The sequence below is a fragment of the Lycium ferocissimum genome, chromosome 9 (genome assembly GCF_029784015.1).
Source record: "Lycium ferocissimum isolate CSIRO_LF1 chromosome 9, AGI_CSIRO_Lferr_CH_V1, whole genome shotgun sequence".
In the NCBI taxonomy this organism is placed as follows: domain Eukaryota; kingdom Viridiplantae; phylum Streptophyta; class Magnoliopsida; order Solanales; family Solanaceae; genus Lycium; species Lycium ferocissimum.
The window spans coordinates 30,236,384-30,260,537 of record NC_081350.1 but is presented as its reverse complement, the minus strand read 5'-3'; the positions used below and the strand labels follow the sequence as shown (position 1 = coordinate 30,260,537).

General features: G+C 33.2%; 1 protein-coding gene across 1 annotated transcript; it reads right to left on the bottom strand.

Annotated features, from left to right (window-relative positions):
• Positions 1–17,134: 17,134 nt before the first annotated feature.
• On the bottom strand, positions 17,135–20,662 carry LOC132069382 (cytochrome P450 87A3-like). The gene is made up of 10 exons (XM_059462743.1): positions 20,408–20,662; positions 19,982–20,306; positions 19,319–19,465; positions 18,912–19,166; positions 18,308–18,397; positions 18,129–18,207; positions 17,776–17,882; positions 17,539–17,666; positions 17,290–17,414; positions 17,135–17,177 (listed from the first exon to the last, which is right to left on the bottom strand). The coding sequence occupies exons 1-9, from the start codon at positions 20,605–20,607 to the stop codon at positions 17,297–17,299; spliced, it is 1,449 nt and encodes a 482-aa protein (XP_059318726.1). The 5' UTR covers positions 20,608–20,662; the 3' UTR covers positions 17,135–17,177; positions 17,290–17,296.
• Between the last annotated feature and the right edge of the window lie 3,492 nt (positions 20,663–24,154).

The following is a 24,154-nucleotide window of genomic DNA, read 5'->3' as shown; positions in this document are numbered from 1 at the left end:
CGGTAAACTCATATAATTATATTATTAATATAATTTACCGACCTAATGAGGTCGGTATTTTATTTAATTAATACCCGGCTAAAAAAACTTTACCGACCTCATGAGGTCGGTTTTTTGCGACCTCATGAGGTCGGGTACAATTCCGACCTTGTTTTCCGACCGATTTTGAGGTCGGTTTGAGGTCGGTTTTTAAAAACCGACCTCACGAGGTCCTGAAATAGCCATTTTTTGAGGTCGGTAAAACCTGTTTTTTTAGTAGTGTTCTTTCTCAAGAGGTACATGTAGCATAGATAGAAGTAAGAAATAAGACCTTACCAAAGGGCTCCATTGAGCATTTTGATAGTGATTTGTTGATCAGTGTTAGCAATAGTGGAGGTCTGGAAATCACCACTCTAAAAGAACCAGATCTTGCCATGATGTTAGAGATGCAGTGTTGAAATCCAAGGTACCTTAAGTAAGCATCAATTTTGCTAATGCTCACAAAAGGTTCTAGGATAGCCACTAACTCAATTTTGTGAATGTGGATCAGCCTTTTTTGGACTTAACACCTCTGATGTTCTAAAAAATGGCTCTGATCATGAAACCATACTAAGAATGTTTTGTTTTCCCTCCAGACTTGGGGGGATTGGCTTTGTTTTGTTAGCAGATTTCCTGGTTTTTTTTCCCCTCTTTTGACAGTGGAGAATCCTTGATCCTTGTCCTTGTTATCTAGAGAGTCTTCCTGAGCCTGATTAGGGGACCAGGCTGTGACAACCTTACCATCTGGGGAGGAAATCTCTATGGTTTGGTTCTGGTTCTTGTTACCCTTATTTTTTTCTTTTTCATGAGGTTTTACCTTGGTAATCTGAATGGGGTCTTCAGTATCATCAACTTGTTGGTCTGTGCCCTTGATCCCCATGTTCTTTCCTTGGTGTGTTATCTTGGTTACAGGAGATGTAACTTCATCATTACAGTGATTGTCTTTTGCATCATCACCAGAATGGCTACTAATATTCAAGTCAATCACCAAGTCTACACCAGGATGGTTTTTGATTACTGAGGGTAAAGAATCCTCAGAGTTGTGCTGTCCTTTGTCCAGATCATGATCCTGCATATTGCTTGATTCTTGTACTACCTCACAAGTGAGATTGTTTTCAACATCCATAGCAAGGCTGTTTTCAACAACATCATGTGGGGATTCCTTTTCCTCAGATTCCAGGGCCTGAGGTTGTTCACAAAACTCAATCTCCTGGCTTTGTATAGTTTTTTACTGCTGGTCATGCTCATCATTGGTAGAAGAGATCTCTGGGGTGAGTTCCTGGTTAGTTTCCTCCTTATCAGGAGGTTTCTTGACTTCATTATTCTCAGTGTTCTGTTTGTGCTGATTCCTGTTTTTGCTCTTCTTGATTTGAGCAAAGGTAGGTTTGAAGGCAACTTTAGGCTTTTGTTTTGGAAGCTTCTTCTTTTTCTTGTTTTTCTTCTTACTAAGCCTTTCCCCCATAGTAGCATTAGTACCTTCTTCTTTGTGCATAGTAGTGCCAGGGCTATCTTTTTCCTCAGTCCCAGTTTCTAAAGATTTTCCTTGCATTCTATGATTATTGCTTTTTTCTGGTTTTTCAGTATCCTTTTTCTTTTTGGCATCTCCCTTTGCAGATTTTTTCCTTTCTAAGGTTCTACAGGTATCCATCTGTTTGCAACAAATTTTAATATGCGGAAAATAAAATGCAACCACAAACAAAATATGAGGAAACAGATATTTTATTGATGATGCGGGTACAAATCTGTTTATTCCTTTGATTTTTCTATCCTAGATTTTCTCCGTAATTCGAGGGCTGTTAGTAGCGTATTTCTCGAACGTAGGATGATTTGGATTTGGATATGTGGACTTTCTTGGGATGTATTTGATCTCCATGAAAAGATATTGTGTATCTTCTTAAAAGTATCTGGTTGTCAAGAAATATCCGGCTACATATTGACCTCTTTTTGAATACCCATGAATTTATGGGATATTTGAGATTTGATCTCTTTATGAATACCCATGAGTTTATGGAATATTTGGGATGCCTTTTCAAGGGAATATGTATCCTTTTATATAGGCGTGAGCTAGGGTTTAGGGTAGAGTAGCCTTCAAGAAATCTTAACAGATATTGGGCTCAACTTGTAAAGTCCCACAAAATTTCAATATCTACAAATGCCCCCTACTTCAAGGCTTGTCGGAGTGTAGACTTGCCGAACCTCAAAGACGAGACTTGAAGAAGCCATAAAAACGGAGTTTCCATCTTTGGGTTTTTGTGGCTCCATATTTTGCCGATCTGATATGCGAGAGAAGAGTCAAAGGGCAAATTTGGTCCCACTGGGCGTGCCAATTTGTTTGCAACAAATTTTAATATGCGAAAAATAAAATGCAACCACAAACAAAATATGAGGAAACAGATATTTTATTGATGATGCGGGTACAAATCTGTTTATTCCTTGATTTTCTATCCTAGATTTTCTCCGTAATTCGAGGGTTGTTAGTAGCGTATTTCTCGAACGTAGGATGATTTGGATTTGGATATGTGGACTTTCTTGTGATGTATTTGATCTCCATGAAAAGATATTGTGTATCTTCTTAAAAGTATCTGGTTGTCAAGAAATATCCGGCTACATATTGACCTCTTTTTGAATACCCATGAATTTATGGGATATTTGAGATTTGATCTCTTTATCAATACCCATGAGTTTATGTAATATTTGGGATGCCTTTTCAAGGGAATATGTATCCTTTTATATAGGTGTGAGCTAGGGTTTAGGGTAGAGTAGCCTTCAAGAAATCCTAACTGATATTGGGCTCAACTTGTAAAGTCCCACAAAATTTCACTGTCTACACCATCATATGCCCAAGTTTCCTGCAATGTTTATAGTACTTTGGGATGCCTTCATATTTCAATTTCTGCATAAAGCCAGTTTGGGGAGATTTCTCATGAGTCATTCCAATATAGATCGAATCAGGTTGAGTCTTTAGAAGATCAATCTCAACTCTAATCTTGGCCATACTGCATCTAGTTCTTCCCCTAGTAGCAGCATATAGTTCTAAGGGAGTACCCAATGCGCTCACAATTTGTTTGAGATAGTGCCAAGTATGTAGGTGAAAAGGGAGTTTTGGTAGTAAGACCCAAACTGGGGCAATAGGTAAGTCTTCTTCTGGTTTAAAACTAGGGAACCATTTTTGGAGCCACATCTGTTGGCCCTCAATTTCAATTACCCTCCTATACCAAACATTATTGAAATCTTCTTCATTTGTACATGCTAGGAAAACGTTAAAATTGTCATAAACCCCAATTGTAACTTTTCCTTTCACTATGATTAATTCTTTAAATTTCGATCGAAGAAGATCAATTTGAGGTCTAGGTTTGAGGAACCTACCAACGATTGTGAAATAGCATTCCTTTGCCATGATTCCATAGTATTCAGTAGCTTTAAAGAGTACCGCCGGAGCACCATTGTGAGTAGTGTGCATAGCTTGAACTGATTCTCAATCCTGTCTTGGTCGAGTAGGAACAGAACCAGAGATGTGACTAATACTAGCAAAGATATGTGGCGTTGTTGTTAATTGGTTCCATGTGGGGGGAATTAGCAGATGGTGGAAGTCGTTGCCTTTCCAGACGCGTCGGAATCCCTAACGGTATTATAACGATCAGAATTTAAGAGAAGAGAGAAGAGGACATAGGATTAATTATTCAAATTGGATTATATCAATACCCCATCGCCTTTGATACTATTACATGTGCATATCTATCTAAGATCATAGAACTGACAACATAATTTGAATGATATTACTCCCTCCGTCTAAAAATACTTATGGTCCTTACTAAAAATATCCATCTCAAAATAGTTTTCATTTTAAAAAACTAAGATAATATTAAGTAGTTTTAATTTTTCCCATTAATTACAACACTAAAAAGGGACTATACTTCATTGATGCAGTTGGCATAGATATCTAATAAATATTTATTGTGGAGAGATAACATGGTGCAATGTTTTAAGAAAGTAAAATAGTCAATTAAGTACTTCCCTTATTAATGTTTTTCTAAGAGGCGTGTAAATGAAAAACACGACAACTATTTTGAGACAGAGGGAGTAGCATATTTATAGTTCCAAGATACTGGACCAAAATAATACTATTTCACAAGAAAAAATTTGTTAAAAAATAAGAAAAACATAATAGAAGAAGAAATACTTGAGCCTTGAGGCATGAGAAAATCGACCTTCCCTTATACAAATCAGAGAAAATGCAAGCAATTCTCTTTAAGATATACTAAAAAAGTCATTTTATAATTTGAAGGGGAGCTTTGGAGTAACTGGTAAAGTTGATGTCATGTGACCAGCAGGTCACTGGTTCAAGGCATGGAAATAGCCTCTTGTAGAAATGCAGGATAAAGTTGTTGGAGTAACTGGTAAAGTCGCTGCCATGTGACCAGTAGGTCACGGGTTCAAGGTGTGGAAATAGCCTCTTGCAAAAATGCAGGATAATGCTGCGTACAAATAGATCCTTGTGATTCGGCCTTTTTCCAGACCCCGCGCATAGCGAAAGTTTAATGCACCGTACTGCTCTTTTTTAAAGTCATATTTATACTTGCAGATTTTCTTTAGCCACTTCACTAAAGAAGACACAATTTATGGGGTCAGAAGAAAACTATCCTTAATAGTCATGAATTTGAATTCAAATTTTAAATAAACCTGAAAATACCAATAGTTTTAATAAATAAAATCTTCAAACTCATTTTTGCATTTGACTGTGGAATAATCACTTCATATAATATTATAAATTTAACTCTAAAGCACCATTTGACTTCATTAATAATTATAAATATAGAGATTTTATTTTGCATGCCAAGTTGCCAAGAATCGAATCCGGCTTCTGTCCATTATATTTCTCTTCTATTCATTTTCCTCAAGTTCTTACTTGGAATAAAAACACACGGCACAAATTAAAATTAATGGCTAAAATTTGATTGATTAATGCAATGTCTTAACCATGATTTGGATAATTAGTATTCCATATATTTTCTTCCAAAATTTTTAGTAACCCCACAACTTAAACTACATATTATCTTGTCCATTAATATATTAAAAGAAATTCTCTCTCTTTCTACTCTTTTCCTGCCTCGTATCTTTCTTCAGATTTTTCTTCTTTCTAATTTACAATTTACTTTTTCCCTCCCCCTCAAACGAGACATATACTCATCCAAAATTCCAAGTGGAAAAGATTAACTCAAAGAGAAGTTCTGAAATCATCAAAGTGTCATCATCCATGCAATAGCTATTTTTAAAGAGAATGTTCTAAAGAAAAAATGCAATTAGAAGATTAACTCAAACAGAAATTGGAAGATAGATTATTTATCCATTCAAAAAAAAAAAAAAAAAAAAAAAAAACAAAACAAAACAAAACAAACAAAAAAACTGAAGAAAGATACAAGGCAAGAAAATAGTAGGAAGGGAGAGAATTTATTTTAATATATTTATGAACAAGATAATATGTTCCTAGATTGTGGATTACTAAAATTTTGGAAGAAAATACATGGAATATTAATTTTCCAAATCATAGTTAGGGTATTGCATTAATCAATTAAATTTTAGCCTATGTCATGTGTTCTTAATCCAAACAAGAACTTGGAGAAAATGAACAGAAGAGAAATGGAAAGGAACCGAATCCCAAGAATCGTAGTTTCATTCACTTGCATTAAATGTGTGGTCCCTATAAAACTTTCCAACAAAAGCAACTAGTTAAACTAATACTATGAAAAATAGCAGAGTACCTTTCTAAATCACATATTTATAATCTGATAAAATATATCGTTGTTTAACATAAGATTTTCTATAAGAATTTTGTTTTGTGGAAATAAAGATATGATTGAATATGTGTACATGATTGATCGAGATAACGTGCACCATGCTCCAAGACATGATTTGTTGACATATCTTCTTTCTGTGCTCTGTTTTTGTCTTATTTTTTCTGCTTCAGACATTACTAATTTTATTGATATATACTCCGTCCCAAAAGATTGTCTTTTTTTGATTTATTCACTTGCATAAAATGTTTTTAAAAAATAAAGAAAAACTTTTATGAAATGCAGGTCAAAAAAGCACATATTTGTAATGCTGATAAAATCATCTCATAAAGTTAAATTTGTCTAAATATGAAGAGGATAATTTTTTTTATACATAATGTACCATAAAAAGGAAATCTTCTTTCTGTGCTCTGTTTTTTGACAATCTTTTTGAGATTACTAATTATATATATATACACACATCATTGGCAGGACAAGAAGATTTAGGGCCAGGTGTGGGGATTCTCTGGCTTCTCTTGCAGGTGCTTTGTTGTCCACTAACAAATTAGAATAGAATAATACTTCATCAAGATTCCTATTTTATTTCTTGATTCCTTTTTATTCTTATGATTTTATTTGTTGTCTTTTTTCGGATAATTTCATAAATGTCATATAACTATGACTTTTTCATCACGATCACATAACTATATGTACATGTTATAATAGAAAAATCTCAAAAACTTTCACTCTACTAACATTAAAAGTCACAATTAATGAAAAAGTCAGCCTTCTGATGAGTTATAAATCATACTCTGCATTTTAACGCCTTTTTATTTATAATCTAATAAATACACTCCAATTAAAAGGGGACACATTCATTCAATTTTTTAATCTTCCGATAAGTGACTATTACTCCATAAATTTAATTTCTTGCTATCCAACACAATGTAACGTTTTTCAATATATATTAACTACACTTTTAAAAAATTGGGTTGGGTTGGTCTTTTTTTAATTGGGTAAGTATCTATAAGATTAAAAAAAAAAATAAATAAAAATATAGAATATAAAATTATTACTCATCGGAAGGTTGTGTTTTTCCGACAATTAATGGTGAGTTTTGTGTAATTAGTAAGTTGAAAGTTTGTTATCCTTTTGCTAGAAAACATAATGATGTGATTTTGGTAAATAAAAATCACAGTTATATATGTGACCAATTATGATATTTACCTTCTTTTTTCTTGTTTTCCTTTTTAAATTTCTTTGAATCTAAATTTATTTGGGATTGATGTGTTATGAGTTCTTTAACCATTTGGATTTAGGTAATCTTGACACTAAATTTATCAAACGCGTGCCTCATTTTGAAGATTCGGGAGCACTTTTAAGATGAAAATATATTTGTGTTTAACTAATTGATATATTCAAAACTCTCACTGCTCGGTAATTATTGTAGGGGGATTTTAGGTGCAAAAAATGGGGCACGTGAAGTCATGTACACATGGTCTCTCTGTAAAACTAGGTATTTTATGTATATATTTTTTAAAAGTAGTTTAATACTATCTGGTGGATCACATATTATAAAAAAATTAAATGATGCACTTGGGTGAAGGCTGAATTAATTACCTAGAGGTCTAAGGATCAAGCCCCACTTAACACCGCTTTTCCTTATTTTTTTTAGTGGTGAACCAATGTTACAGAAATCCTAGATTTGCCTATCATTGTACACATTATATGCAAGTAATATTTTATCTTATAGCGTCGGTTATTGAGTAAATGAATAGTAGTATTAGTATATTCTACATCGTGATGTGACATAAGATAACTTTATAAAAAAATTGCTTTTGTGGAAATATCAGATAATTAGTTCGAGACAATATGCAATGCAAGATCCGCACACCATGCTCCACAAAAAAAATGTAGAAAAATGCTATCCTTCAATGAAAATATTACTTAGTTTGTTTGAGACAACGTGCAGTATGTTCAAACTCGGTCATCAGTAATTTATTCGACTTTTTTGTTTGTAGATTCATATTTCGATCTGGATCTACCTAAACCTTGAGTAGTGCTCTCCTATAACAAAGTGTATTAAGTATTTAATATACGTAAATGCCTTGCATGGCTACCGCAGAAAAAGATTCCACGTTTTAATTAATGCGAATGCAAGTAGAACAAATTAAATAAAGAGCGGAGCATAAGACAATGCTGAGTAAGATGATTTTGTCTAGTACACAATCTTATATTTTATGATTATGAAGGATAAACTAAAATATTAGTAAACCCAAAACATCTCAGGATAAACTAACTTAATTATATTGATGCAATTTTCACATATGATTAAATATTTCAGTCTAACATGGTTATCTCTGCCTCTTCGATATACGCTACCAGCCTATCACCCAGGTGTTTTAATTCGCATATTTCTGATTCGAAGATATAAAATATTAGTTCACGAGAAAAATCCACACTAACGCGCACACCGAATATGACTTCAAACAAATATTTTATCTGGTTGTGAAAAGAATATTAGCACACGTACGCGTGACGCACATACCCAAGAATTAAATTATTTTAAAGGCCAAATAAACGGTTGAAGATACTTCATTTACATTAATTTATTTGAGTAACATATATTTTCTGGTGTAAGATAGCGTACTAATCATAGGTACTACTAATCATAGGTACTTTCTCTAATTAATCATACTACATAATTTAATCGCTTTGTCCCAGAAAGAGTTTCCAACGAAAGTAAATAGTACTCCTATATATTATGAAAAATAATAGATCTAGTTCCTTAATTAGAATCATTTACTTATAATTATATAATATTTCGCTGTGCATTTGACATAAGATGACATTATAAAGTTATGTTTTGTGGAAATATTTAATTGTAAGTAACATGATTCGTTGGAGACAACGTGCATGACAATTCAAGGGCGAAGCTAGAGTATGGGCTCCGTCGAATTCAATATAAATTCTATATTGGCTTAATAAATTCATAAAATATTTAGAAATTATTAATTTAAAACGCAATAACATAAAATAACTAGAATCTCGAACCATAAACTTCAAATTCTAATTCCGCCTCTACACGACTTACGTATATCATGCTTCAAAAAAGATTGAAGAAATATGCATACTCCTAGTCTGCATTATATATACTTTTAACTCCCTTTGTCCCAATTTAAGTGTCTTACTTTCTTTTTTGATTTGTCCTAAAAAGAGTGCCTCTTTCTATATTTAGTAGGTTAATAATTCAAACAACCTACATGGCAAGTTTAAAACCACAAAATTCAAATGATTTTAGTACATTACACACATTTTTAATTTAGGACCGTAAAAATTCAAAGGTCTCTTTTTATACCTTAAACTTTTTACCCGGCCAAACTAAAACACTTAAATTGGAACGGTGGGAGTACTAATTAAGTATATTTATTTTACTAAATCACCTTTATCAGTGGTAATTATGTTATGCTTTATGAAATTAAATTTAATTACAAGTCCTCCAACAAGTTTGAAAAATAATTACTTAATGATAAATATATATTTAAAAAAGACTAAGTAATTCTCCTTTGAGTTGTTAAAGCGGATAAGAAAAAAGGAAAAAAATAATATTTAATATACTTATTAGATAAGAAAAAATAACAGGTGGTAGTTCAAACGATATCGGAGATCTAATTTATATATTTTTTTGATAAACCAGTTATTAATATAAATTAAGAAGCTATTACAGCAGTTATATTGTTCCCCGGAGAGTTTCTTCGATTCAATTCAAAAGGATCATCAAAGTTATCAAAATTACATACATTAATAGTTCTTTTGAAAGTAGTTCCTTCCTTGTCTGCCCAAAAACTTCCATTCGCATACACCGAAGGAACTATCATCTGCATTGTAGCACCAAAAAATCTTTCTTCGCTCCTTCTTTAGCTAGACCATCCACCACTTGGTTCTGTTCCGGTAGACGTGTCTGATCTGTGGGTTCCCCAGCTCCATCATCATAGATCTGCATTCATGAATTTAAGCACTGTAAGTTTCGTGTCCATTACTAATCATATGAATTACCTCTTGAGTCACTTTCCACCATGATTGGTTTCAAGTTTTGTTGTACTGCTATGATGAGGCCCTCCAGTAACGCAGCAATTTCAGTGTAGGTGTTTGTTGCAACGGGTATCGTGAATCCAACAACCCAGTCACCATTGCTATTCCTAATCACCCCTCACGTCCCCCAATTCCAAGGTTCCCAATGCAGGCTCCATCAGTGTTGAGTTCGTACTAATTAACCTCTATCCGGTGGAATCCATTATATTTTATATGAATGTCCATCGTGGGTCTGGTGTGATGTGGGTTACTTTATGAGCATTTAGTATTCCATGGCTTTCGACCATGTGTCTTTGTAATTGATGGGATCCTTTTTGTGGTTGAATTGGTTGCTATTTCGGGTGAGCCATATATGCCAAAAACAAAAAGGAATGATATCTTTCCAAAGTACAGAAGAGTCAAAATTTTGTTTTTGATGTTGTTAAGATTGCTTACCCAATTGTGAGGGTTGAAAAGAATTATGATTCCCAGGTTGTCAGGTTTGCTGAGATTGTACATGTTATGCCAAAAGGTCAAGGCATTAAGGCAGTCAAAGAAGATGTGTTGAATGTCTTCATTGGTGTCATTGCAAAAGCTGCAAGTGTCTTGAATATTTAGCCCTATGGAGGAGAGGTAATTGTTGGTTGGGAGCCTCCCATGATGGAGGATCCACATGAAGTATTTAATTTTGTTGGGAGTGTTCAACTTCCAGTTCCAGTTAAAGTTAGCATGGTGGTTTTGAGGGTTCCTTCTGGTGCTATTATGTAACACCTCATACCTTTAAACTAAGCCGCGTCTATGACTTAGGGATCCCGGAAGCAAAAAGGGAGAGTTTAAGTTGAAAAACCAGACTCAGTTCTATAGGTGGTATTCGACGGCCAGAGGGACTGACCGTCGATTGATCGACGGCCCGTCAAAATGTACCGTCCCTAGGAACCTCATTTTGTAAACTCTCAGGACTTTCTCAGACTACTGACAGTACGGTCGAATTGACGGACCATCAATGATGTGCACAGTAAAAAATCAGACTCGGACTGTCGACACTTCGACTGACCGTCAAGTGCACCGTCAAATCCTTCCTGACAGCAAACAATATAAATACAACACTTCATTCTAGAAAATCGATTTTCACAATTCCCAAGCCCTAACACGAAGATTTTCTTCTTGCATCCAGTGGCGGACCTAGAATTTTCACCAAGTGGGTTCAATACATAAGAAATATATAAATAACACTATATATACATATATATTTTTTAAAAATAGATTAAATATACATATACATACAGTGTTATTTTTTAACGAAGTGGGTTCATATGAACCCACTTGAAACCACATAGGACCGCCCCTACTCGCATCAATCCAAACCATCAAGGTAAGCCATTCCAAGTCAATTCTAACATGTATTCATGTAATCTAACAAGGGTTCTTCATTCCTAACCTAGGGTTTTCAAGAAAACCCATTTGAGGTTCAAAGTTTAAGCTTTTGAAATTCTATTATAAGTTTTGGAGAGTTTACAAGTATTTTCCTCTATTTCAGCTCCGTTGACTAAGTTGACTCAGAAAAAGGTTAAGTTTCAGTGGTCAGATGCATGTGAGCAAAGCTTTGAAGAGTTGAAAAAGAGGTCGACTTCTGCTCCAGTTTTGACGCTACCAGAGGAAACCGAAGGGTTCGTTGTATATTGTGATGCTTTAGAAATTAGTCTCGGATGTGTCTTAATGCAGCATGGTAAGGTTATAGCTTACGCATCACGTCAGCTTAAGACTCATGAAAAGAATTATCCGACTCATGATCTAGAATTGGCAGCCGTAGTTTTTGCACTTAAGATATGGCGTCATTATTTGTATGGAGTGCATGTTGATATTTTCACTGATCATAAAATCCTGTAGTATATTTTCAAGCAAAAAGAGCTGAATCTTAGGGAGAGAAGATGGCTCTAATTGCTTAAGGATTATGATGTGGATATTCTCTATTATCCAGGGAAAGCGAATGTGGTAGCCGATGCTCTTAGTCGGCGTTTCATGGGAAGTTTAGCTCACGTTGAGGTAGATAAAAGAACTATGACCAAGGAAGTTCACCGTTTAGCTAATTTAGGAGTTCGACTCTTGGACTCCGAAGACGATGGTGTTATTGTCCAGAACAGGGCTTATTCCTCCTTAGTGGCTGAAGTGAAGGAAAAGTAGTTTGATGATCCCTTTTTATTATAGCTGAAAGAGGGGATTCACAAGCATAAGACAACGGCTTTTGAACAAGAGGGAGATGATGGTACCTTAAGGCACCGAGGCAGATTATGTGTTCCAGATGTAGATGGACTCAGAGAGAAAATACTTTCAGAAGCTGAAAACTCTAGGTATTCCATTCACCCAGGTTCCACTAAGATGTATCATAATCTTAAAGAGATTTATTGGTGGAATGATATGAAAAAGAATATAGCAGATTTTGTAGCTAAGTGTTTGAATTGTCAGCAAGTGAAAGTCGAACACCAGAGGCCTGGTGGTTTGGCTCAAAATATTAATATTCCTGTTTAGAAATGGGAGATGATAAATATGGACTTCATAACAGGTCTACCTCGTTCATCTCGTAGACATGACTCGATTTGGGTGATTGTGGACCGACTTACTAAGTCAGCGCACTTCTTGCCAGTTAAGACCACCGATTCAGCAAAAGATTATGCCAAGTTGTATATTCGAGAGATTGTCAGATTGCATAGGACCCTAGTGTCTATTATTTCAAATCGTGGTGCTCAGTCCACAGCGAACTTCTGGAAATCCTTTCAGAAGGGATTTGGTACCAAGGTGAATCTTAACACAGCTTTCCACCCTCAGCCAGACGGCCAGGCAAAGCGTACCATTCAGAATCTTGAGGACATGTTGAGAGCATGCGTCCTAGTCTCACCCATGAAGGGTGTTGTGAGATTTGGGAGGAAAGGGAAGCTTAGCCCCAGATATATTGGACCTTATAGAATCTTGCGAAAGGTTGATCAAGTAGCTTATGAGCTTGAATTGCCACAAGAGTTGGCTGCTATTCATCCAGTATTCCATGTGTCTATGTTGAGGAAGTGCGTGGGAGACCCGTTGTTGGTTGTTCCTGCTGATACTATAACGATTAAGGATAGTTTGACTTATGAAGAGGTTGCTTCAGTAAAGGTTTTATGGAGGAGTCAGAAAGTCAAAGAGGCTACATGGGAAGCCGAAGAGGACATGAGATCCAGATATCCCCATTTGTTTGAAGAGCAAGCAGAGAGCACTCAAGGTAACCTTCCGTAATCCATGCCATGTCTCATGTTTCATGCTCATGTATCCAGTGCTCGTGTTCCATGTCTCAGTATTTATGTTTCCTTGTAACCATGTCATGTTTCCTTCACGTTCACGTAATCAAGCCATATCCAGTCACACTCTTAACCAAGACCCATCATTCGGGGACGAATGATCCCTAGGGAGAGACATTGAAACACCTCGTACCCTTAAACTAAGCCGCGTCTATGACTCAGGGATCCTTGAAACAAAAAGGGGGAGTTAAAGTAAAAAAAACCAGACTTAATTCTACAGGTGGAATTCGACGGCTAGAGGGACGGACTGTCGATTGACGATGGGGGTCGTCAAAATGCACCGTTCCTAGGAACCTCATTTGGTAAACTCTCTGGACTTTCTCAAACTATTGACAGTACTGTCGAATCGACGGACCGTCGACGTGTATAAATATGACACTTCATTCGAGAAAATCAATTTTCACAATTCCCCAACCCTAGCACGAAGGTTTTCTTCTCCCATCAATCCAAAACATCAAGGTAAGCCATTCCAAGCCCTTCCAAGTCAATTCTAACATGTATTAATGTAATCTAACAAGAGTTCATCATTCCTAACCTAAGGTTTTCAAGAAAACCCATCTCGAGGTTCAAAGTTTAAGCTTTTGGAATTCTATTACAATTTTTGGAGTATTTACAGGTATGTAGGGTTTCTATCTACGTGTGGGAATATCATTGTTCTTTCCCACGCCACATTCTTCCATGATTATACGAAAGTTCACCAAAAACTACGGTTCTAGACATATTCATGATAAACCTAAGTATATGTACCATGATATACCATGTTTGTTTGATTACTTTGTTATTGTGTTCTTAATATTCCATTCTGGTTATTAAGAATCTATCTGTAATCCATGAAAATCCGTACATTGCATTCCATGGGTTCTTAAATGCAAGATATCAATTTTTATGTTTATTTTCATGAACTTCTACATGCTTCCATGTTTTCATACATGTTATATTATATACCTATCTTCATGTTATAATACAATCACAAATCATGTTTACAATCATATCTATATAATTCATGGCCTACTAAGCTAATTATATCCATGTTCATGTTTTGGGAGTTGTACAGATTATCGAGAAGGCTCAGACGGCCTGAAACTATGTATGCCAGTGTAGGATAAGGATCGCTCCGCCCAGTTAGGATGATTCCTTCATATTACCCATTGTGGGTTATTGGATCCATTCATGTTCATGTTCATAGCCTGTACCCCGGCAAGGTACATGATGGCTTAGCTGGTCGGGCAGAGATCAGACGCTACGTACTTACATGGTGGTTACATATCGGTTATACTAAGGCTCTCCCACTTAAAATGTTTTACTCATGTCATACATATACTCATGTCAGATGATGCTCGTGTTCATGTTCAGCTTACAGTCTCAGTTTCATTTCTATTATTTCATGTGCCATGTTTATTTCATTCAGTTGCTTTACATACCGGTACAATTCAAGTGTACTGACGTCCCCTTTATTTGCCTGGGGGCTTGCATTTCACGATGCAAATTTACAGGACGACGGATCAGCAGGTTAGGACTCAGCACGTATCAAATTAGAGCAAATGCAAGCAATTCTCTTTAAGATATATGCATCGATTTAAATTTTAAAAAAAAATCTATTTCGTTGTTGTATTGTTCGAAACAAAATGTAGTTGTTTAGACTTGAAAGTTGTGGTTTATAGACTTAAAATTCTGCTTAAACAATCATAAATTATTTAAAAAATATGTGGTTGTTTAAACACACCCTAATTGTTCACAATAAACAACAAGAAGTTACCCAGGCAACCACTGGTTGTTTACATGAGAATCATACTCTTTGTAAATTATTAGTAGTAAACAATCATTGGTTATTTAAATAAATACTGATTGTTTACGATAAACAACAAGAAGTTGCTCGGACAGTCAAGTGTTGTTTACATAAGAATCTACCTTTTTTTGTAAATTATAGTAAACAATCAATGATTGTTTAAACAGACACTAATTGTTTACAATAAACAACAAGAAGTTGTTCAAGCAACCATTTGTTATTTACATTTACTTACGTTTAATTCTTCATTAAGTCACTCGATTGATGTTCGATTATTATTAAATTAATATTCAATTAAGTCATGTTATGTAATATTAACTATTAACTTATTGACTTAATAATAATTGAACGTCAAAATAGTCATTCGATATATAGTTAAATTTTAATTTATTGATTTAATGAAATTTAAACATCAATTGAGTGATTCTAAATAATAACTTATTGATCTAGTGATACTTGAACATTAGTTGGGTGATTATATGAATAATCAGACATTAACTTATTAACTTGATAACATTTGAGTATCGAACGAGCCAATCAACAAATAAGTTAACTTTAAAGTATTGATCTGATTAGAATTGAACATCAAATGACTGAATCTATTAATAATAATTTAACAGTAACTTATTGATATAGTGACAATTGAACATCAATTAGGTGGTTCTATAAATAATCGAACATTAACTTATTGACTCGATAACAATTGAACATCAAACGAGTCATTCTACATATAGGTCAACCTTAACGTATTGATTTGATTAAAATTAAAGATCAATTGAATGACAACAATTAGGTAATTCTATGAATAATCGAAAATTAACTTACTAACTTGATAATAATTGACCATCGAACGTGTCATTCTACAAATAGGTTAACCTTAACCTATTGATTTGATCAGAATTGAACCGTAGTTGAGTGATTATATTGATAATTTAACAATAACTTATTGATATAATGATAATTGAGCATTAGTCGTGTGATTATATTGATAATCGAATGTTAACTTATTGACTCTATAACAATTAAACATTGAACGAGTTATTTTTACCGATAGCTAAATCTTAACTTAATGATTTGATTACAATTAAACATCATTGAGCGTTTTTACTAATAATTTTAACAATAACGTACTCATCTAGTGATAATGAGAAAAATTAATTGGGTGATTCTATGAATAAACAAACAAACAACATGTTTTTGTTTAATAAATAACCGTATATTTATCGCAAACAACTCATTATTGTTTAAGATAATTACGAATTGTTTAAACAACGAGTGAGTTGTTTAAACAATCACAAGTTGATTATGTTAAACAACTCCAGGTCACTTAAATAATATGTGGTTGTTTACATTAACTTAGATTTAATTCTTCATTACTTTACTAAATTGATATTCAATTATTTATTAATTAATAAATACACATTAATTAGATGTTAATCTACTAGTAAAATTCGGTTGATGTTCAATTAACATCAATTCAATAAATGTAATGTTAACTAGTCGTTGGACTTTGTTCCCGATTGAATGTTTATATTCTCTTTATCCTCCTTCCTCATGTGTGGGGAGATATGTTTCTCCAAAAGCTCTGAAGAAATCTCTCAAAAAATTTCAAATGGCACTAGATTTATAATGTAATTATACCACATGGACCAAGTATTTTGTGTAAATAATCATAAGATATTCTAAGGTCATTTGTGTAAACAACAACAAAAAGTTGTTTAAACAATATATATACATGGAGCCTATATATATGCAGTGCAGGTTCTCGATGTAAACAATTATATTTATTTTAAAACAACTACAAGGTTGTTTAAACTACCTAAAATTGTTTAAACAATATTTAAATAACTACTAGTTGTTTAAACGTAAAACCTACATGTGGAGGTTCAGCAACTTTGTAGTTGTTTAAATACCTTTCCAACTTAGTTCGAACGTATACAACATCATCACGTGCATTTTATCATTCGCAACAAATAATACAAATAGTTTGCACGATGTGGGGCATATGAATTAAAAGTCAATGAAAATTTAACAGTTTTATTAACCGACCAAGTACATGAAAAAGATAGATGGGACGCAGCCCAAATAATACAAAAAGAAAAATAAAAGGACTCAAGGCTTTCATGGAAGGATGTTTGGAGCTCATCGATGCAACTGAGCCGTGGGGGTATACTCAATTTGTAGACTCAACCTCGAACTCTGTGCCTGTAAAAAGAATATAATTATTTGTATAGTTCACATTTTTATATGAAATCTAGCCAACACACGTTCCAACAAGTATATACCGAAGTCAATTAAGATCTGAAGTATTACACACCTCAGACTCAAGTAGTAATCTTTTGACTATTTTCTCTTTGAATCTCATGAACTCGAATCCGTATCCCATCGTTGAAGTTCAAATAAGGTTGTCGTATGATGTTTCCCTTATTAGAAACATTCCACCTGAAAATTTGAAATTAAATTGAATACTAGAATTTTACACGTATAAATTCATTGAAGTTTTCATGGTTAAAATTAATTAATTTTAACTTTATGCCTTTTTAGATAGGCCAACGAAAATGCATACCTAAAACTTGTCATTAAGTAGTGGAGAAATATGGATGTTTGCATCTTTGAGAGATCAGCTCCAACACACATTCTATTTCCTCCACCAAACGCCATGAACCTTTTGGATGCACCATGTAGTTCTTCATCCTATTAAATTCAAATTTTATATTGATCAATATATATTACAAATTTGAAAGTACACAAAATGAAGAAAAAAGATTTAAAATGTATAGCTTATATACTATAGTTAACTAACCTTCCATCGTGATGGATTAAACTCAAGGGGGTTCTCATACTTGTTTTCATCTAAATGAACTGATGGTGCACATACGACCATTGTCCATCCTTCGGGAATAGTATATCCTGTGATTAATGTTTTTTACTTTAGTACTTGTAAGACAAATAATGGAAACAATTTGGCAATATCAACTTCCTTATATTTTAATCTTTTGTAAAGTGGGACCCTTTGGGAATATTTTTGTTCAACAGATGACAAAGATTGCAAGGAATTGACATTTTCCATTATATTATAAATGCAAAATCTTGAAAGAAGCGTTTATTTTAATTTATCAATGGACAAATTAAAAGATGTTAAATCATGAAATTTACCTTTAATTTCCACATCTTTTAGTACTTTTCTGAAAATTCCTGGGGCGATATTGGCAAGCCTTACTGTTTCATTTGTAACCTGTCAATCATTTTATGTTTAGAAACATAACAACACAAGTTCAAGCAAATAAGTTTCTCAAGAAAAAAAAAAGAAAAAGAAAAAGAAAAAGAGAACTTACCTTATGTGTGAAGGTCATGGACTTGTATTCAACCCATGAAATTGGAGCGTCCTTATCTTCTCGATTTCTGATAATGTTCTCATGTTCTTCCTATAAGGTGTTACGACATCATATAAGTTAAAACAATTTTATTAAAAGAAATTAATTTCACATATGGTCATTCAACTTTTATCATATTGGCATCGATTAATTTTTTGTAACAAAAAGATCGTCAACTACTCTGAAGTATATATATCACATACAATGACTAAACTATTTGTTTATCAAAACGATTACTCAACTTTGCCTAGATATCACATACTAAACATTCTCTAGAAACCAAAAAAATCATTCAATTTTGTCCATATATCATATAAAATGTCTCTTTTGTTTTCTCTTAATGACTTTTTGTGATACTTAGACAAAGTTGAGTGATTTTTTTATTACAAAAAGTGTTTTATTGGCTTTTTTAATACTTAGCTAATAAATTTGAGGTATGTTTTGTTATAAAATTTAGTTTAGTAACTTTATAGCAATAAAGTGAAAATTAAGTGATTATTCATGAAATAACCCTTTTAAAAAAAGATAATAAGATACAATAAACACTCTGTTGCGGAGCACAAACCTTTAGTTGTCTTAGAACATCAGGATGTTCAGTGAGGTATTTAAAGAGTAGTGTCATGGTTGAAGAAGTGGTTTCATGGGCCGCAAATATAACAAAGAAGATTAAATCCACTGCTGTATCTTCAGTTATAAATGTTTCTTCATTGTCTATTTCTTGAAGTAAGTGATCTATGAAGTCTTGCTCATTTTCTTTCTCCTTGAATGACCTCCTTTTCTCGAATATGTCTTTGATCATCTTTATAGCACTTTTACGCCCCTAACTCACCAAAAATGAATCAATTAATTTCACAATTATTCACATATTAGTGCACCTAAGTATTGATTACTCTTTGGGGTAACAAAGAGTAAATAACAATGAATTATGAAACAGTAATAATAACCACTTATATAGGAAGAGAAATTAAGTACCTGTAAACCTGAATGAAAAGCTGTTCCAGGCAAATTGATAGGAAATGAGAGAAAGCCTTTAACAAAAGCTTTGTAATGTCCTCTTAGAGTTAATGCCTCTTGTTCATTCATACCAAGGATCTTTCCCGCAATAAATATGAACAACATCTATATATTAACAAAAAATCCAAAACAACTAATTAGTAAGGCCCAAGAAGAGCAAAGTCAAACTTCTCTATTACGGTCATCCCATATAAATAGCATTTCACTATAACAATCATGTTTTCTATGTTATATTACACTAATAGAAATAGAGGTTTTTCCAATCGACATTCAGTTGAAAATTTGTGTAATAAATCATTTTCCCACCTCATTCCCACCAAACCAACTCATTGGAATACACATTGTGGGAAACAGGTTTCCATTGAAATGCTTGAAAACTTCCTAATTTTTTCATGTAAAAACAATAAGTATTATTTAGGTTTTTCCCTTTGACGATATTCAGTGGGAATAACCATTAAACATTTTTAGTGGGAAAATAGTGATTTTTTAGTAGTGTTATATGTTTTTTATAATATCATTTTCTATAATAGACAAAAGATATTCAAACAAACGTCGTTGTTATATAGAGATTTGACTGTATTAAAAAAAGATGGAATGGTTCATGAGTTACGAGATCCTCACAATTTCCGAAGCATCTTTGACTTCAACTTCACCTTGGGTAGTCCATCTATGCAAGTGTTCACGAGTTATGAAATCAACTTCAGACAACAACTTAGTCTTAAGTTTATCTGGTCCTGTAAGTGATAGAACTAAATTCCTAAGATATTTATGGGCTGATCCACCATTACCCATCAAACCTTGTTTTCCAGAGAGCTCAACAGCACTCTTTGTGTAAGAACATTGGAACAACTTATCTTCTTGTTGGAACACATAGTAATTTATCTCCGGATCTGTTGATATCACTATTGGCTGCCCAACTAAACTTGTTTTAAATAGAGTTCCATACCTAAAACAAAGTATCATCATATTAATGTTACCATAACAAAACAAGACAATATACACACTACATGAAACATATGATTTTAATGAAAATTAAAATGTACGTACTTTGCTGTTCTTTTAGCAATGAAGGGTGGAATTCCTTCATATGGACCTTTGGAGAAATATTGAAGAGTCTCTCCAATAAGGGGAATACCCATAGAACCAGGAGGCAATATTCCTTTGCATTTGGGATTTCTCCATCTATACACCCAATGTGTTATTCCTACTACTACTAGTCCTACAACACAGAGAATAATATTCCACATTTTTCACACGTTGAGGGTTTTATTTTTGGATTTCAACTTAGTGTTGAAACTTAGAGTGCAAAGTAGTCCTACTTATAGAGATGTTTTATGCTGATTTTTAATTCTTTTCCCAACCCAAGAGGATATATAAAATGGTGTTCCAGCCTACCATTAGTTGGTAGAGGTCATTGCTATACTAGAGCAAGCCACACTCATATTTTAATCTTTTCCTTTTGGGTTTTTTGTTTTATTGAAGTAAATGATTTGCATTATGCATCATTTGCATCTGTGCATGTGTCATATACCCATATTGTGTAAAATACAAAGGCACGAGCTTGTCTGAGAAGAACGTCTAAGTGATGTAGTCTTAAACTATTACTAGTATATACTAGCTGTAAAAAGAATCACTTGTTCTAATTACAAGTTTTTGCTTCCGATAGACAAGTTGCAACAAACGCATTTATGAATGAAGTAGTTCTAGTTTTGTTTCACAATACTTAGTGTTTTAGTAAACGAAACTCAAAATTAAATGATAAAGTGTGTTGGAGAACTGATGTTTTAAGAACATTGATAAGTGCTGTTGGTAACATACGGTCTTTCACATGAAAAGAATTAAGTGAATTCTCAAATACTTCAATTTTTAATTCCGTAATTTTTTAGTTTGCGACTTATAAAATTGATTAAATCTTGTTTTGGGATTATTATTTAAGCTAAAAAAGGAAAAGGAACAATGAGAAGGTTAATATACTATCTAATTAATGAGGGAGAAAATTTATATTATTTACTCTAACCGTATATAACAATAACAACAACATACTCAGTGTAATCTCACAAATGGAGTCTGGGGAGGGCAGAGTATACGCAGACTTTACCTTTACCTTGATAGGTAGAGAAGCCACTCAACCGTATATCCTCAATTAAAATTTTTAAAATGTTAAAATTAAATCTTTTATTAATAATAATTACATGGATTATATATTATATTCCCTCTGTTTCAATTTATGTGAACCATAGTCCGTGTCAAAAAGAATGACATCTTTCTATATTTAGAAACACTTTATCTTTATGCAATGATTTATAGCCACACAAAATATATGTGACTCATTTAGGACCACAATTTTAAAAGTCTTATCTTCTTGGGTTCACATAAATTAAAACAAAGGGAGTATATAATACTATATATTTTACAATTTTGGGGCCTTTAATATTTGTGGCATAAGGGGTTTCATATGCTTTAAGCGGCCATGTCATCATTAACCACAACCATCACCAAATACCATTGATCAGTTAGCAAAGACAATCCCCATTGATATGATCCCAAATATTGATACAACCCCTTCAAAGCCTTTCACTCGTAGCCAAACAAGAGAGCTCCAAGTACTTCAAGCCATGTTCATGAGGAGAGGAGCGTTGGATGAGCTTGAGGAAAGGATCTGAAAAATAAACAACATTTGGGAGATAGCTTGGGAGGAGATGGAAAAGGAAGCAAACTGCTCAAAGCGGCTAGGAATGCAAAGACGGCTATATGTGCAATCCGTGGCTGAGGAGTGCTATTCATGGCCACGAATGCCATTCGAGGCTAGAATCGCAAGCCAAGGCCAGGATTGCAATTCTAGTGAAGAGGAGCCCACGTTGGGTTAATTTCGTAAAGTTCCACTTTAGGGCCTTTGTTGTAATAGGCTTTAATATAAATAGAAGGGAAACTTACATAAACCACCATATTTTGAGATTTCCTAACATATTGTAGCTACTTTTTCATATTTACCATATGTAGCTGATTTTTAGATTTTTACTGTTGTGTTTCATTTGTAAAAATACATGTATTTCCTGACTTCCTTATTTTTTGGACAATTTTTTAGTGCCCCATTAATTATGGAATCATCTAATAATGGATACACCCCACAAATCACGTATTTACCATATCCTCCATAACTCATCGGGTTTCTCTTTCATAGTTAAATACATATATTTTTTTTCCTATTTTTGTTGGACTAAATATTTGGGCTGTATTTCCTTATAGTTTAATACATGTATTTTGTTGAGTTAAATATTTCGGTTGTATTTTCTTAGAGTTAAATACATGTATTTTTTTCCTATTTTTTGGGGCTAAATATTTCGTCTGTATTTCCTTATAGTTTAATACATGTATTTTTAAATATAACTGTATATAAGAAAATACACTCTATACAAAAATACAAGCGAAAATATAAAAACTACCACTGTATTTTCACCAAAAATGATGAACACATTCAAATCTTTTAAAAAAATTGTAGTCGTGAGAAGAAATACAACATAAACAAAAACGCTAAAATTTACCAAAATTTGTCACTTGTAATGGGAGTAAAAATCATGCTAAGATGTGAGAGAAATCGTGCTAATTATGGTAAAGAATAATGGGAGTAAAAATTGGATAGAGAGAATTTAAGATGTGAAAAAAAATATTTAAAAAAGAAAAGAGATTATGAGTAAGTGAGAGAGTGGTACCTTATTTTTAGAAAAATACATTGCATTTATAAAAACAAGTTATAGATGGTAATTTGATAAATAATTAAGCTATTAATAATAAATAGAAAAAAAGATAGTTAATATTAATAAATAGGTCTTAGACATAGCTATAACAAGTAAATTTTCCTAAATAGAACCCGTAGCCTTTTCACTTACCTTGAATTTTGATGAAACTTGTGAGTTTGAGAGATTGTTTAGCTACTTATAATCATAGTTTGTTTAGTTAATTGAGTATTATTTCTTAGTTGCTACATGAATCTTTTTCCAATGAATTCATACTTGGATTGCTCATTTGTGGACTTCAATTGAGTCTCCTTGAATTCAATTAGTATAGGTTCTTTGGATTGAATCAAATTGGAAGGGTTTGAGTTTAAATATACTCAAGTTTGCTCATAGGTTCATTATTCATTGAGTCTTCCTACTATCCTCTAATCTTCTCATCCCGAATTCTCTTTATTCAATTTCCGCTTTATTTTCGTTTTTTATTTCTAGAGTTTCCCAAGTAGGATTCTATCACCCATCGACAATTAGCTATCACCATCCCCGACCATCAACCACTATATGAAATAAGTTTTCTAATTTTTTGTTAATACAGTATTAGATCAATTAGTATTTTATTTGAAATTATTATATTTATCAATTATCAATAAAGACAAATTTTATGAATTCAGATATAGAGAAAATAAATATTTTTAATTATTTAATATTTAGATCTTAATACAATATTTTAATATCATGATGTATATTTACACTCCGATATGTGTGTATCTAATGTCTTAATCACAAAAAAGTCAAAAAAAATATAATCTTGTGATATCAATGGAAGTTTTTCACAGAGAAGGTGTGGATTCGATTCTGGCTCTCAATCTTTCCCTTATCTCCCCCTTACCCGTGCATTTAATAGAAAAAAGAGATTTTATTTTTAAAAAGAATTACTATTTCTGAGAGTTCATAATTTGACAGATTTAATCATATCAACCTTTATCATCAACAATTTCAAAAGCTGTTCGTTAATAATCTGGATTGGACTTTTTTTTTTCTACCTTGTCATATTCCCATTAAT

Coding starts and splice junctions, on each gene's coding strand:
- LOC132069382 (XM_059462743.1), bottom strand. CDS start 20,607: ATGTGGAATATTATTCTCTGTGTTGTAGGACTAGTAGTAGTAGGAATA. Junction 19,466..19,981: donor TCAAAGATGCTTCGGAAATT/GTGAGGATCTCG, acceptor GTTAATATATAG/ATGTTGTTCATATTTATTGC. Junction 17,883..18,128: donor AAAAGATGTGGAAATTAAAG/GTAAATTTCATG, acceptor CATTAATCACAG/GATATACTATTCCCGAAGGA.